General features: G+C 38.4%; 1 protein-coding gene across 8 annotated transcripts in view; it reads right to left on the reverse strand.

The window, feature by feature from the left end:
- Positions 1 to 17,207, reverse strand: part of STXBP4 (syntaxin binding protein 4) — a 158,071-nt gene that overhangs the window by 12,518 nt on the left and 128,346 nt on the right. For all 8 annotated transcript variants that reach the window (XM_041724131.1, XM_041724126.1, XM_041724128.1 and 5 more), the window contains one exon: positions 5,420 to 5,477. In XM_041724131.1, the coding sequence (XP_041580065.1) occupies positions 5,420 to 5,477 (58 nt within the window). The remainder of the gene's footprint in view (positions 1 to 5,419; positions 5,478 to 17,207) is intronic.

Consider the following 17,207-nt stretch of genomic DNA (forward strand, 5'->3'; position numbering starts at 1 on the left):
GTGTGAGCTTGGAACAAATATACCAGCCCCACTAAGGCACTCTTCAATCCCTAGCCTTGGCTAATAGCTCGATCATAACTTCATGAGAAAGCCAGAGAGAAAGATCCAGAATGATCCAGTAAAACCACATCTGGATTCTTGACTCTCTGAAACTGGGTGAGAAAATGTTTACTGTTTTAAGCTGCAAATTTTGGGAGAAATTTATCATGTGGCAATAGAATTAATATGATTATGATCAACAATCACAGTGAATCTGAATTTTTCAACAGAAAAAGAACACAATGAAAGCAACATAGCAGTATTGTCTATTTGTAATAAATTCAGTTTTATTATCACACATAATTCTCATTAATAATTTTGTTTAAATTTTATAACATGTTTTAAAGTGGAATCATATCAAAGGATTACTACAATCTATCATAGTATACAACTTTCAAAGGGAAGACATTGGGTGGGAAAATGGTTAAGTTAACCAGATAATTTCATCATAGCACCATCAAGATAACTGACATTTTGTCGTTAAATTTAAGAATGCTGCAACTCTCTAAGGAGAAAATAGGGAAGTTTTCCCTTGAAAACTGTATGTGTATGCGTGTATGTTTATGTGTATATATATACACACACACATATGCATACACATACAAGTGAAGCAAGCCCTGCTATATGCATATTACACACACATATTGTGACACACACACACACACACACACACACACACAGATAAATGTTTGTTAGTTCTTTTCATGAAACGCTGGCTCTAGCAATGCCAACATTTTGATTAAATTTATTTATACCAGGTAAAATGCTTTCTTCTCTTGCATCAGAACTTAAGTAGGTGACTACAAAGTATTAATAGCTGTGCAATGGACATGTGCAGGAATATTCAATGGGGACTATATTCGTCTGGGCATTCTTGGGACAGCACTGACAGTTGTTCCTTTGCCTGAGGCTTGGCTTCCAACAGATGGAACAATTCAATTTCCAGGAAGACAGTGACAGGTGTCAATTTCAGGGAAGAGATTATATGTATACAGACCATCATCACCTCCAGTATTCTGGAAGGGCAATTTCAAACTGTTCTGTTTAACTAAAGATGAGAGAGGCAATGACCTGAGTTCATTACTTGCTATTTCCTGCCTCCAAAGTACGTGTACCTGGTAAATGAACATCTCTACTTCAAAAACAAAGGCTATCCAGGCTCAAAATTTCAGCTGGGGTAAGTGGGAGGATGAAGATGAAAAAATAAGACAAAAAAAGCTACATAATTCTAAGAAGGACATACAATGGATGCTTGCTCATGCAGCCATTTTGGATGTGGCAACATCACTTGTCTGAACTGAACACAGTAGCTAAGAGCCAGGAAGTAACCCTCAGAATGTTAAGAGTGAGGGGAGAGAGTAAGAAGAGCTAAACTTGGCTAGAAGTGTATATTTTGGGTTAGGTGCTATGATAGCCTTTTCACATACATAAGCTCATTCATTCTGGACAAGAACCCTACGAAAGGCTAATATTCTTTACATTCTATAAATATGGTGAATTAACATTCAGAGAGCTTAAGTAAAGATACATAAGGTCATTCAGCTATTCTGTGGAGACACCAGCATTTGGACCCAAGTTTCTCCAAACCCAAAGCTCAAGCTCTTCTCTCCCCTCCATCAGATGGCTTTCCTATAATCAGTTCCACCTGCACCAGAACTCCTGTACTTGCCTCATACAAACCCCTGTAGGCCCACACCTAACAACAAGCAATTCAAATTAGTTTGATTATCTGGCATTCTGTCTTCCTCAGATGAGAAACGTGTAAAAGATAAAAAAGGAGAATAGGGGATAAGAGTATGGCCAGGCACACTGAGACCAGCAAGAGATGACAGCTGGGTCCCACTCTAGTTTATATAGCTTAACATCCCCCTGCAGAACTCACTATATTATGCATAAGATTGACATTCATAAAGATTTTATTCAGTGGACTCATTATAAGAAGGCAGGGAAGTAGTAAAAGTTTGATTAAGAATAGTTAAGTTAAAATAAATATTGGTACTTGAATGGGGTTAACTTCTAGCAGAAAAACCCAACTCAGGCAAGCAGCCCATTCCTCCATGAGGCTGAGTAAAGGAAACACTGGTATCGCATTAGGTTTTCTTATCTTTACTAGTTGGCCTTTCTAATCACTAGGAGAAAGCTGATTATTTTTAGAACTAAATTTCTATTCTGCTATTTAAAAATGGATAAAGTATAGGGATGCCTGGGTGGCTCAGTGGTTGAGCGTCTGCCTTCAGCCCAGGGCGTGTTCCTGGAGTCCCAGGATTGAGTCCCCCATCGGGCTCCCTGCATGGAGTCTGCTTCACTCTCTGCCTATGTCTCTGTCTCTCTCTCTCTCTGTGTCTCTCATGAATAAATACAATTTTTTAAAATGGATAAAATATAGAGCTCTCCCTAAGTCAAGATTTGTTTAAAATATCTTTTTTGTCACATGGAAACACACTACATTAAAATGAGGAGGTGGAGGTGGTAAAACATGGATGGGTATGTGTGTGTATGTGTGTGTGTGTGTGTGTGTGTGTGTGCGCGCGCTGGGGGGTGGCTTTACATACCTTACCTCTGCAAATTTTACTATTGTATGGCCTTGATCAAATTAGCCTCTTTTCCACATAGTTTCTCCAACTGTAATGGTGACACAATTGTCCTTTAGGGAACAAATCTATTTTATCACCTCTTTTCTGCTTTCTTTATAAGTCAAGATTAAGGTCAAGGAAGAGAACTGATGGGCTTCCAAAAGACAGGTTTAAGGAATATATTTAGGTTAAGGTTTAAGGGATATATTTTCTATGCTGGAGTAGACTACATAAACGTAGCATCTTTTTCTGTTCCTTCCACAGGACCGTGAGTTAGACCTCAGGGCAAATGGATTATTTATTCTTTCTCTCCTCTCCTCTCCTTGGATGCTCTTCTTCCTTGTAGTAGGAGCCCAGCCGCAGACGATTGTTCTGGTCTACAAGGCACAGTGGCTTCAGCCAACTGGGTACCAGGCAATGGGAAACAGCCTTTGGCTGGCCATCTCTGGCTCCTTTCCTCATCTTTGGTGGCCAGTGACAGTGTCCTTAGTATCATTTCCTCACATGGCCCTAGTGAGGCGATGACACTCAGCTTTGGGTTAGGATATACCGGCAGCCAGCTGAGGCTAAGGAGTTCCCACAGGGTTCAGACTCATTTATTGACATTTTTCAAAGGCCTCTGAACCAGAATACCAGTTAACAATTGAATGCTAGTTTGCCTTCCTTTGATCAGAAACTTCTTTTGGGGACTTTCTAGGAGACAGGCATGGCTGAGGGCAGAATACAACTCACCACCATCATAATACCATCCTAAGAAGAGCCAGGCAGTGTCCACATTCCACACTGTTGGGAGAATTAAATGATACAATGCATAAAAGAATATACCTAACAAATGCCTGGTTACTGAGTGAGTCTCCGATGTGCTCAATAAATGCTCACTTTCAGGGTGCCTGGGTGGCTCAGTTGGTTAAGTGTCTGACTCTTGATTTCAGCTCAGGTCATGATCTCAGGGTTGTGAGATCAAGCCCTGTGTTAGGCTCCATGTTCAGCAGGGAGTCTGCTTGAGATTCTTTCCCTCTGTCCCTTCCTGCTTCCCCCCAACTAAAAAAAAAAAAAAATGCTCATCTTCCTCTCCCCTACATCTTTTTCCTTAATTATTACAAAGTTAAAAAAAACAACAACAATGCAAAGGTGAATGTGGCTTTTCATTTTCCAGTCACCTCTATAGTACCCTGATTCAAATCTTCCAAGAACCAAGCATAGTTAACCCCGCATATCAGGGCACAACTTTCCTTTCAGAAAAGAGATGATTCTGGAAGTGAACAGTGTGGTGCTAAATGTATTCCGTGCATGGGATGCCTGGGTCCTCTATTCCAAAAGTCCCTTTCTCTATTCACTATAAACACCTTTGCTTTATTACTCTTTGCTAGAGACCATAAGAATAAAATACATCACAAAAACACTTTATCAGGTTTACCCCTCATTTTTTTTCTCAAATCTTTTTAAGTATGAAGCTTTTGAATTCTCAATGTTTTCAATGGTCATATGATTTTTCATGTTTTTCCCTCCACCATTACAGGTTGTAAATTAGTGATGACTACTGGACATCTACTATGTTCAAAGTTATATGCTAGGAGCTTAACATTTAACAACTCTATGAAGTAGGCAACACTTCCCTTAATTTATGATAAGAAAACTGAGGTGAGGAGGGATATAGGAGCCTGTATAAAGTGACAGAGCTTAGGAACCCAAAATCTGGATACTGCTTTGGAAAATACTTGCACATCTGAAAGGATATCGAGACAATACCTCACCTTTCCTCTCCAAATGCATAACAAGAACAAATTGCTAGAAAGGGCAATAAAGGGAGTCTTTTAGGTCTCAAGAGTCTTTGGGATTCTCCTTTGTGTTCTCATAATGCCAATTCTTTTTTTTTTTTAATTTAACTTCAATTTGCCAACACCCAGTACTCAACAATGCCAAATCTGACATGAAAGGAGCTACCCATAACAGAGGGGAGGTAGATCAATCTGCTTTGTCCATGGTAAAACTAATCAGTTCAGTGGCTAGAATATGTAGTACTGCTGAGGACTTCAAAGACAGTTCTCTATCACTGACAGTCTAGTACAGTAAAATCCTGGAGTCAAAAGACTTTGATTCTATACTAGTTTGGCAATTTAGTAGCTGTGGATTTTGGGGCAACTGTTGTATGCTCTTACGTTCTTCATCCCTAAAACAGGGAAAATAAGGCACAAATACTTCAAAAGGTGTTCTGAGAATCCAGTGAGATAGCATTTGTTCATACTATGCCTTGTTTATTTTGTTTAGTTACTTACTGTCTGTCCTTCCTCACTATTAGATAAATTTCATGACATCAGAGAACTAGCCTATATATTCTACTATTGCATCTCCAAAGCATGGAACATTGCCTAACACACACAGCAAATATATTTGCAGAATGAACAAAGCATGTACACTGTTAAAAATTAAAAATGCTGATTACTATTAGTATTATTGTTAAGAAGTGTTAAGACATACAAAGTCGGTTTTTTCATTAGATGTTAACTTTTCATAAGTGTTAATGTATTTAGCCAGAAGTGAATTCAGGCAGCCAACATTGAAGTTCAAAGTATGATCTTGTTCCAACTTTTTGCTGTTTCCCTTGAAATAATTACTAGCCCCCCCCCCCACAATATCTGATATTAGCATTTAAATCACATGAAATGAAAATGGTGAGGCTTCATTTCTTGTTACTAATTTTTGTAACCTCCAAGAGGGTTTCTTGGTTTTGCTGATTATTCTGCAACTTCCAGGTTCCCTCCAGATGTGAAGGAAATTGCTTACTTGGTTGAGATGCTTGTACTTACTTGATGAAGTACTTGATTCCATCTGCTGTGTAAGCTTCCTCCCACCCGTAAGGTAGGTCTAGAGTGAAGGGAAACCAAAAATACATTTAATAAGATGATAAAGATAACTTTATTTCCTGGATGCAAACTTCCCCCATCTTTACAATTATTTGAGTACATTTCTTGTACAAAATAATTTTCTCGAGAGGAGGAATTAAAACAATTCAGATGAGCTTTCAGACTCAGCATCTTTAGAACACAATAAATAAGTCTCAAACAGTTAACAATCTGCTTTAGTTGCATTAACTGGATTATGACTTGTCATTTACATGGTGTGAGCATTTTTGTCAGCAGGATTCAAGCAAAAATTTTTGGTGCAGGGGATGGTTTTTGCCTGAAGGCAGAGGATGGACAAGATGGCCCCTGCTTGTCTATTCTGGCTCAAAGTTTCCTTAATTGGCTCCTTTTACATTCTTCCGTTCAGCTCTACAGGGAATTGGTGCACGAGTGCCAGTTCAGCAGGGGTTTGAAAGTAGCTTCTGGACAAGACCAAATTCCTTGTGAAGTCTGAAAGTTTAGCAAAGTGATTTACAATGGATGGTGGTATTTTATTTTGTTAATTAAAAATTTTGTGTACTAAACAGAAACGGCCAAACAATTTGCTTAACTTAGCTTTCATTTCTGTAATGGGATTGAGAGTAGTTAGTGAGCTATAAAGAAATGCAGATTGAAGTAAGCAAGAAATTATTTGGCCATATTTCTGTAAATGAGTACATTTGTGTCCTCATCATATCAAGAGAATATAGGCCCATGTTGAGGTAGCCACATTCTCTTATATTCCAGCTATGGATGATACTCTTCTAGAGTACAATGGTTTCTATCTCTCTGCTATATCCTGGCATGCTGCGAAGGATTTTAATTGACCTTTTGGATCAGTCCTTTAATCTTGGATAGTCATGGCTCCATTGATGGTATAATATACATTAATGCACTAAAGAACAGACTCCATGGCTCAGGTAGTCTACTTTGAAAAGTAACTGAGCTACCACAATAGACCACTGATTTCCATTCCCCTAAGTCTCAGCATGAGGCAGAGCAAAAATGCACAAATCCGTAACTATTTGAATGAAATAAAACCTTACTCCATCATCATTCACTTCTTCAAGATTATTCTTTGAGAACAGTTTTGAATATGTTGTTTTCATAATTAAGAAAAGTTTTATTTTATATCTATTTCCAATCCATTACCACAAGTTGTATAAAAGAGGACCTTGTCTAAAAATTCTGTAACCATTTCCTTTATAGATTAACACAGGCCACCTAGCAATTTCTTTGCTCTCTTAATGAATAAATGTTCCTATTTTAAGTAGGAAATGAGGAGCGTCTGGGTGGTTCAGTCAGTTCAGCATCTGCCTTTGGCTCAAGTCATTATCTCTGGGTCCTGGGATAGAGCTCAACATCAGGCTTCCTGCCTAGCAGAGAGTCTGTTTCCCTCTCTCTCCTTCTGCCCCTCCCCATTGCTTGTTCTCTCTCTCTCATAAATAAAACAAATCTTAAAAAAAAAAAAAAAGAAAGTAGAAAATGAGCATTTCTGGGAAGTCAGCATAAGCAAATGATTGGCTTCTTTCAAGCCCCTGAGGTGACACTGTATCCATATCTTCTAGTAGTACATGCCCAGCTAGATGGGCCATGATAAACTGCTGCTACAATGGTTCAAGTAGATTTATTTCCTTTTTTCACACTGTGTTTTTTTTTTTTTTTTAATTAACAGATCATCTTATTGATCACTGACAACCACCTTGCCTGCAGGGAAGAGTGTCATGACTATACAGAAGAATCTTGCTTTCATGATAAAAATGCTCAGAAATACCAGAGTATCTGGTCAATAAGGCAAAGACAGCTAAAAATTATGTAGGAAGTCATTCTAATGTGACTAAGGTTTCTGTCCAAATGATTTGTTTGTCCAACCATTATGCATATACTTCCAGATTTTAAGTGACGTGCTTTTTTTCATGAAAAGGAGAAAAAATGTACACTTTAGTTTCTTTTAATTTACAACATGATTTAAAAATTGAGACTGACATTGGATTACTGCACATTCTCTGTGCCATCAGAATAGAATTCCTGCCCTGATTATTTTCTTACAATTATTAAACAAGGACTATAACTTCAAAACAGACTTATTAAAGGTACTAATCCATATCCATCTTAGTTAATATGGTTACTGAATGACAGTAGCCATAAAGATGATTCTTTTGTGTTAAATAATATGCACAGCTTATGTTAGGATAAACCCTCTGTTCTGAAAAAAAATAAGCATTTCTTTTTAGAAGACTGAATGGTTTCTTCTTTTTTGTGCAGCTATTATAATCTGAAAAACAGAACTGGAGACTAAATTGATATTAATAATCTATCCGTGATAGTTCAGTACTAGAAAACATAATCACTGTCCAATTATAAACTGAGAAACACAACACTGATAAACCAAGTAGTTTACTTTATACAAAAAAGAGAACGTTTGATTTCCACAAGCTTGTATGCTTACAAAACACTCAGTTTTCCATTAGTAAACGATTTTATAGAAATAAAATAAGTGATTTCAGCAAAATTGTAACATGACCTAAATACTTTTCAATAATCATTATTATTCCAAGGCATTAAGTTTTTTCTCCATTCCTCTATCTTAAAACTATTATAACAACCATAATCACTTGAAATTGTTTCTGATTGGAAGTGTTTGTCTATAGACTCTCACATAACATTCTTTCCATCAGAGATCATCTGTTTCCAATCAACCACTTCATGGGGATGACTCCAAAATCTTCATGAATATCTTGCCAAAGTAAGAGTATTATACATATTTAGCTGTCACCTAAAACTCAACATATCCCAAACTAAACTCATCATGTTTTCATACAAACCAGCTTCCCTTCCAATTTTCCAGTCTATTTAGGTAATGAGATTCTCTTTGTCATATTTGGCCCATTCATCAAATTTGTATTGATCATTTACTATGTGTTCAGTATTTTACTTTGTGTTCAACATGCAATGATGAACAAATAATCATGACCTTGGTCTTATGGAGCCTTAAAACATAATCATAAATAAAGACATAATTAAAAATATAAATAACTACAATGATAGAAGAGTGTTGAATACTGTGAAAGAGTAACAACAGAGACAAAGCCTAAATCCCCAAACACACAGAGCTACAAATCAGTAAGAAAAGGCCAATGACAAATAGGAGTCTATGGAACATGTTGAACATTCAGGACATTGGAAAGACAAGTGCACTTAGACACATAAAAATATGCTTAATTTCACTCTTAATGAGACAAATACAAATCAAACTATTATGAGATGCTATGTATATGTTAGCAAAGATTAAAAAGTTGTTGAATAAGACACTGTGTTGAGAGTGTGAAGAGGCAGTCATTCCCATACTGATGGGAGTATAAATTGATGACATATTTATGGAAAGTTACATATCTATCTAAAATCCTAAATGCTAATAATAACCACTGACATTTCTGACATTTATTGAATGGCTATATGCTGGACACTGTTCCAAGTACTACACATGTACCAACACTGTCAGGCCTCATGGCAATTCTAAGACATACTGCTATCATCTCCATTTTATAAACAAGGGAACTGAGGCACAGAAAGGTGAAATCATTGGCTCAAGTTACATAGCTAGCCAGTGGCAGAGTCCAGACTCTTAGGCACTACCCTCTCTGTCTCCCTGAACCATTTAATCCAGCAATTCTTCTAGGAATTTAGCCCACAGATATGCTTTCTGTACCAGATTATTGTTTTTTTTTTTTTTAAAGGATTGGCAATAATCTAAATAACCACCAATGGGAACTGAATGAAGACAGCATATCCCGATAAAGGGATATTGTCCAGCTGTGAAAAAGAACGATGAAGTAATATATGTACTAGTTTGAATGGGAGTGTGGGATAAAGGATCTCTGGAGGAACTGGAGTTAAGAAGGTATGGACATGGGGAAGAACACTCTAGGCTAAGCAAACAGCATGTGCAAAGGCTCCAGGGATGGGAAAAGCTTGGCACATTTGAGGAACTGACAGATCATTGTTGCTGGAGCATAGTGAATGAAGGAGGGGAGAGAATGATAAAAGATTTGGCTGGACAGATAAGCAAATATGACTATATGGGGTTTTGCAGGGCATGTTAAAATTGTTTGAGAGTTTCTTAAAAAAGAAGCAGGAGATCTGCTTCTCATTAAGATGAGGAAAACTGCAAAGAATTTTGCTCCCACCGTATGTGGGGAAAGCTGTACAACCTGAAAAATATAATGATTTTTTTGAGTCCCTCAGAGACTGAGTTCCTTACCTGAGTTGACCCTGAGGTGAACTGAATTCCAAAGGGTGAAGAGCCCCTCCAAGAAAAGATGGGGCACATGAACTCTTTTCTCTTGGCAGAGCACAGTAAGAAATGTTGCCATAAAAATGGGTAAGAAAAAAACATCTAAAATCATAACAAGGGCTGATTATGGGCTAGCATGATAGTTTTTAGTATTCCTGGGAGCTCCCCGCCCTCCCCAAGGAGAATCTGTTCTCTATAAACAGCTCCTTTCTTTTCTTTAAAGATTTTATTTATTTATTTATTAATGAGAGACAGAGAGAGAGAGAGAGAGAGAGAGAGAGAGACACAGGCAGAAGGAGAAGCAGGCTCCACGCAGGGAGCCTGACGTGGGACTCGATCCCAGGACCATAGGATCACAATCTGGGCTGAAGGCAGGCGCTAAACCACTGAGCCACCCAGGGATCTCTTAACAGCTCCTTTCTTACAAGAAAGATTGGGGGTCAGCAGGAGACCTGAGAGAGCCCCCCTCCCATTGGGTGGTGCAAGTTCATGCAATACCTGCAAAGTTTCGAGGAGGGGAACAGGTATACTATCAATGTTCTGGGCCCTGCATGAGTACAAGATGATGGCCAATTGCTATAGGGGACAGGTATAAAACATGCACAGCCCTCAACCCTCCCTGATATGAAGGAATAGCTGGCTGTGGCTGGAGAAAAAGCAAGAAATACTCCCTGATACTCCTCACCCTGGACAGGACACCGAGTGACATGAAGCAAAAGACATTGGTTCCTGGGGGACAGAAATTGTCACACCCCCAATGCCTGTCTAGAGTCCAAGAAAAAACTTTTTGTCCTGGTTGGGGGCAAGGAGCTGTAGAAAACCTGATGTCTTCATCCTGCATCAACACTTAGGTCACTGGAGCGGCAAGGGCAGGGAACATTTCAAATCCATAATCCTACACCTATATAGAGCAGAGTCTGACTTCCACAGGGAGAGGGGCAGGAAACCCACTTGAGTACTGAATAGGAGGTAGGTTATCTGCCACTGGGGAGGGACAAGAAGGCTGAGAAGGTCCTTCCCCTGTGAATTGGGCACAGGGCCTGCTAAACCAGAGACTGGGGAGGGAAAACCAAGAGCCTCTCCCCAACCCTTACTCTCCACATACACCTCTAACCTTGCACTAGGCAAAAAGCAAGAGCCCTCTACTTGTGGGGGAGGGCAAAGGAGCAACATTCAATATCCACATCCACTGTGATGTGTATAGAGCCTGCTGCCTGCCAGCTGAGGATGGAGCAGAAACACTGAAAAAAACCCTCCAGCATCCTGACCTTACATAAGCATAAGAGAATGGCAGACAACCACTGGAGAATGCTAAATTCATTGTAACCCTAGAAATGAAATGTAAACCCAGTTTGCCTACAAAGGAGACTGAATTCTCCATGCCTGCCTCTACCACCTGCCACGCTAATTGCCTAACAGGGATGAGACAGGCTCACTTTTGGGGTTAAATAATAGTTATCCCAGTGTCTGTGGTTTTATACATTCAATATCTGACACTGAATCAAAATTATGGAATACAGGGGATCTCTGGGTGGCTCAACGGTTTAGCACCTGCCTTCGGCCCAGGGCATGATCCTGGAGTCCTGGGATTGAGTCCCACGTTGGGCTCCCTGCATGGAGCTTGCTTCTCCCTCTGCCTGTGTCAGAAGGGAAAAAATAAGAGAAAAAACAGAGATCATTGTCAAAAGATAAAGCTATCAACAGAACCAGATCCAAGGATAGACAAAATATCGGACTTTAAGATAACTAAACAGTAAAAGATCTAGTGGAGTCTGGTGAGTTATGGTTGCATAACCTTGTAGCAATGTTCATTACTAAGGTATATTGTGCAGAAGGTGGATGATTGTGTTCGTGGAGGCCTGGAGTCTTGTGAAATGGTGTGACAGGAAGATAGAGGGCCACGTGAATTGAAGGGATTTGTGAGAATGATTGGAATAATGAGCCCCAGACCTACAGGGTTATATACTGAATGAGAAGACAACTAAAAATTACAGTGGAGGCTGAAGGATAGAGAAAAATAGGTGGGTAGTCTGAGGACAATAGAGCATGCAATGAGCTAGAAAAGTGGGAGGTTTGAGTGGGAGTTTGAACCACTATCTGTGGATGCCAAGGCTCTTGGTGAAAGTGGGGGACCACAATAAGGTGGGAAAAACAGGCAGGGGTGGGGGGCAAAAAAAAGGAAGAGTAAAGGTGGTGGGTTCACATGGATGACAGGATGGCAGGAGCAGGGCTTAGAAGAGTGGAGAATGAGAATTCTGAGAACAAAATAAAGACAATACCACCGATCTCAGAACTCAAACAGCCAAATTTACTTGAAAAACACTTGCTATAAAAAGCAATTGTAATTGCTATAAAAGCTCAAATACATCTTACTTTTAGGATCTGTTATCTTGAGAGGAAGAGAGGGAGAGAAGGAAAGGGTGAGGGAGGGAGCAGTGGGGGTCGGGAAAGGATGAGAGAGAGAGAGATAGAGAAAGATCTAACTCACAGTAAGGTTTCCCTAGAGAATATCACAATCATAATAGAATTTTCACTTGATTTGCAGTCAGAAAATCCAAATCTATATGTCATGTTCTTCGATTACAAAGTTGAATAACCATGGAAAAGTAATAATCTTGTGGAGTTTCAACTTTCTCATCTACAGTATACAACAGTGATCAATAGCCATTGTTTTGCCTAAGGATTATCATGAGATTGTTATAAGATAATGTAAACTATACAAGGATACACAAAAGGAGAGCATTATTAGTCATAGTCATGAAGGAAAACAGCTCATTCTTCAGAGCTTATGGTTCTAGAGATATATACAGTAAGGGATATGTAATATAAAAAATAAATATTAAATTATCCACAGGGGTTATCTCTATTAAGGCATAGTACATTTTTTACAATCTGCTTAATACAGGAAATGATAGAGTCTCTTTCACCCATTCATTGAATGGGTGATGGTAAATATTTGGCAACCAGCTCTTAGTGCAGTGAGGAGCCCTTGTTTATAGCATTTGCTTATTTCTGTAGTGTGATTACTCCTACTATAACTGATTTCAGGCTACTAATGCAATGTCACTAACTACAGTGTTGGGGAGCAATGCCAAGTGGTACACCAATGTGCAGTGTTCCCAGATGTAACAGACATACATAAGAACAAAGATGATAGTATAGGGAAATGATAGTAGGAAAATGATTAGGAAGTGGTGAGTTTTGAGTATTTTTATTACTTTTTTAAAAAAGTAATTTAATTTACAGTTTAAAATTTTGATTTTTAATAATGGCCATGTTTGACAGCACACAAAATTCTTGCAAGCCAGTACTAACCAGCTCCAATATAACCAGTGTGGAGCCCATACCTTAGTCCTAACAGACATAAAGTTCCAAAAAAATCAAAGGAGAGAAATACCATTTTGTCCATTAAGTGATTACATGACACTGTATCAGCCTAGTCTGAGAGGTGGAGAAACAGTGCCCTAACAGTCAGCTGTATATTTACCAAATGTTCACACAGAGCTTTCTTTGTGCCTGACATTCTTTCAGCTGTTTCATAAACATTAACTCACTGTATCCTCCTAACAATCCTTTGCCATCAATGCTATTATTGACCTTATCTGATAAGAGGAAACCCAGGGGCCCAGACGTTTAAGTAGCTTGCCCATTGTCACACTGCTAATAAATGGTACAGTCACAGTTTGAACTCAAGCACTTTGGTGCTACAGCCTATACTTTTTTGCTGTTGTTTAAAGATTTTATTTATTCATTCATGAGAGACACACACAGAGAGAGGCAGAGACACAAGCAGAGGGAGAAGCAGGCTCCCTGTGGGGAGCCCGATGCGGGACTCAATGCCAGGACCCCAGGATCAGACCCTGAGCCAAGGCAGACGCTCAACCACTGAACCTTCAGGCATCCCTACAGCCTATGCTTTTAACCAGTGCTGTGCTGCTTCCACTTCCCTAACTTCTGGGTGCATGGTCAACCACCAAACTTCAAAATGGTAAAAAATACCTTTGTGCCTAGCTTTTTGAACAACCATAATAATAACAACAACAACAACAAAGAAAACAAAACTTCCCTATCTCAATCTCTGCATTACTACCCAGAGAAATGCTCTTTTGAAAAGAACCGAAATAATTTTTAGGCTTGAACACAAAGCAGTCTATTTTAGAGACATTTTATGTTAGATTTACAATTGTACAAGTTAATTCGTAGGTCTGAATCGCAGTACCAATTTTAAAAGAACTACTAGCTAATTTTACTATGAAAAAGGAATCTATTATACGGAGAGATGATTGTAACCTAAAAATAACCAAATAATGCAGTATTTTAAATATAAAAATAATTTCTAAGGAAATAATCTCTTAAAAAACTATATAGATTTCCTGAATTGTGCTTTAAACACTCCTTGAAATTAGACTTGCATAAACTGTAAACAGATATAATTTTAGATTCCTGGCCTGAGTTTTTACCACATGGTTACATACACCATTTAAACAAGCAGAGAAAAAAAAAAAAAGCAAATGACATATATAATGTAGAAAGATTTTATGTTTCTATATTTGTATGTCTCAAATTCAGAAGTTTAAATGGTAACATAATTAGATATAATTTATTTCTAGTTAGAAGTCACTCATTGAGCAAGTTAAAAAGCTGTAACATATTAAATGAACAACAGGTAAAAATATTTGTAGAGGTTATTTGGTGGTTCATAGTCCTCTTTATCTTGTTGTCACCATTCTGGTCAAATATTACTAGTGTCCACTTAATAGGATGGAAGAAGCTTATTCGTTTTCTATGGTTCTCTTTCCAACAGATGCAAAACTCAGTGTTTTTACAGTTGAAAGTCTTTTATTTCCAGTTAAGATCATGGGGTCCAGATACCTGAGAAGCCAGTTTAAGCATTCTTTCTTATACCGTTAACTCTCATCTCATGACTCAGACTGAAGGTGAGAATGCAGGATTCTATTAGCAATTATCTTAGGGCATTTATACGCTAGGGGAATGATCTGTTTGTAGGCTTGTTTTGCTCAAAATCAAGGACATAAAATGGACTTCATTCCATGCACTAATATAACTCAGCATAAAACTTGCTGAAGCTATCCTCACTAGAGTGTGAGATCTTTCTCTGTATAATTAGTCTAAAGAGATGATGTATGTGTGTGTAAGGGAAGTGGGTGGGGTTCCTAATTCCTTTTAGTGTATGAAGATAAACAGGATTTCCTTAAAGCACTGCTATTATCAGAGTGATAAACATATTAAGAGGTTAGTGGCTACTGAACATGAATTAATAGACCTACTAGAAGGGGGAAAAATGAATTCCATTTACTTTTTCCTTTTTTTAAAGAGATTTTATTTATTTATTCATGAGAGACACACATACAGAGAGAGAGAGAGGCAGAGACACAGGCAGAAGGACAAACAGGCCCCATGCAGGGAGCCCGATGCAGGACTTGATCCCGGGACTCCAGGTTCACTCCCTGGGTCCAAGGCAGGCGCTAAGCCACCGAGCCACCCAGGCGTCCTCCACTTATTTTTTATACACCATTCAGGAAAACTGATTTAGTGACTAGAGGTGTAGAGTTCAAGTTCAATATCAAGGAAGCTTGATATTCACTGGTTAAATCTAACAGCAGTATGTTGGGTAGCCCAAAATAGAGACCACTATTTGCCTGCAACTAGCAGGTTGCCTGACAGACAGACTTGATCTAAGAAACAGGAAGAGCAGTTTGTTAAGTTGGTCAAAATGCTTGATTCAACTGACAAGAGGAATTAGTGTAACTCTTAAGGTGATTTCAGGAGTACATCAATGGAATGTCATTAGCGTTCTACTACCATAACATATTTATAAAAGTATCCCATACCAGAATACCAGAATTCTAGAAATTATATATCTTGGAAGTGAGCTTTCAAGAAAACATATGTTATGGCTGTATATGTTTTCTTGTAAACTTAGCAGCCTAAGACAATACCCACTTCTCAGCTCACAGTCCTGAAGGATGGAAGTCTGGCATAGCATGACTAGGTTCTTTGCTCAGGGTATTAAAACTGAAATCAAGGCGTCAGCTGAGATATGTTTTCATCCCCAGGTTCTGGAGGGAAATTTGCTTCCAAATTCATTTTTTTGTTGGCAGAATTCAGTTCCTTGCAGCTGTAGGACTTAAAGGGCTACTCTCAGCTTAAACATAGCTGGCATTCTTTGCCACGAGACCCCTCCATCTTCAAGTTGCAATAGCATGTAGCATCTTTTTCAAGCTTTCAATTTAACTTCTCTGTCTTTGATTTCTAGACTCAGATTTAAAGGGCTTGTGTGGATAATCTCCCCATTTTAAGGTCAACTAATTATATATGCAAAATCTCTTCACAGCAGCACCTAGATTAGTATTTGGTTGAATAGCTAGTAGAAATTATGTATATATACCAGTGGCCAGGAGTTTGGGGGAAGGCACCTTAAAATTCCATCTACCACAATGATCATATTATTTATTTCATATAGTGTCTAAATCAGAAGGGTGAGACTTTTTTTGTTCCCAGGAAATGTCACTGACAAAAATATATCAAAAACCACATACAAATTAAAAGAACTTTGTAACTAATTTGTTTTATTTTTATTTTTTTTAAATTTCAGTTTTATTTTTAAAGGAGATGTGTAAGCTATCAAAGTAATCGACAATTTAAATTAGACATGGGATTATAAACTTTTCTTCCCAACTAAGTCCAGAAAACTAAAAATGTTTTGTTTTCCATTCATTCTTCAATAGGAGAAGAGAAAAAAAAAGCAGGAGAGAGAATATATAAAAGGGACTAGGGCAGGTTAAATTTAAGCACAGTTTAAATTTCGCAGGTAAAGTGAGTTTGGCTATGGTGGCCTCAAATCTTCAGGTCCCATCGCTTGATCTGATTTAGAATCTTATCCAAGCTGGTAGAGCCAGTCAAAATCTCCTTTAGAACCTGTCCAGTATGGTAACCTCTGCTGAATATTCTTCACAGTGCTGTTGGCTCCTTAAATCCCCAGACCCTGGATCTGCCAGAAACTTTGCTCAACACCTTTTCTACTCACATTTGTTGAATGCTTACTATCCCAGGCCTGGTAGCATGGTGACCAGGTTCAGAACAGTGCCTTACACACATATACACTGGTTACTCAAGAAACTTTTTGTTGACTGACTAGAGAAATCTGCCTCCCATGATGGCTGACGGTTCAGCGAATCCTGCACATATTTGAAATTCTACTGTTGTTCTAAGTTCTTTGTACTCACCAGGCGAACTTTCTCACAAATATTTGCACAACTGTTATTTGTAGATTTTGACAACAGGGTAGTGGAGGACCATCAGATAGGCAATTTTACAAACACTGACATAGACCAGATGAAATGAAATCAAGATCATTAAAAACAACAACAAAAATCAAGATCATCAATGTTTCCCATA

This window comes from Vulpes lagopus, chromosome 12 (genome assembly GCF_018345385.1).
Source record: "Vulpes lagopus strain Blue_001 chromosome 12, ASM1834538v1, whole genome shotgun sequence".
Lineage (NCBI taxonomy): Eukaryota > Metazoa > Chordata > Mammalia > Carnivora > Canidae > Vulpes > Vulpes lagopus.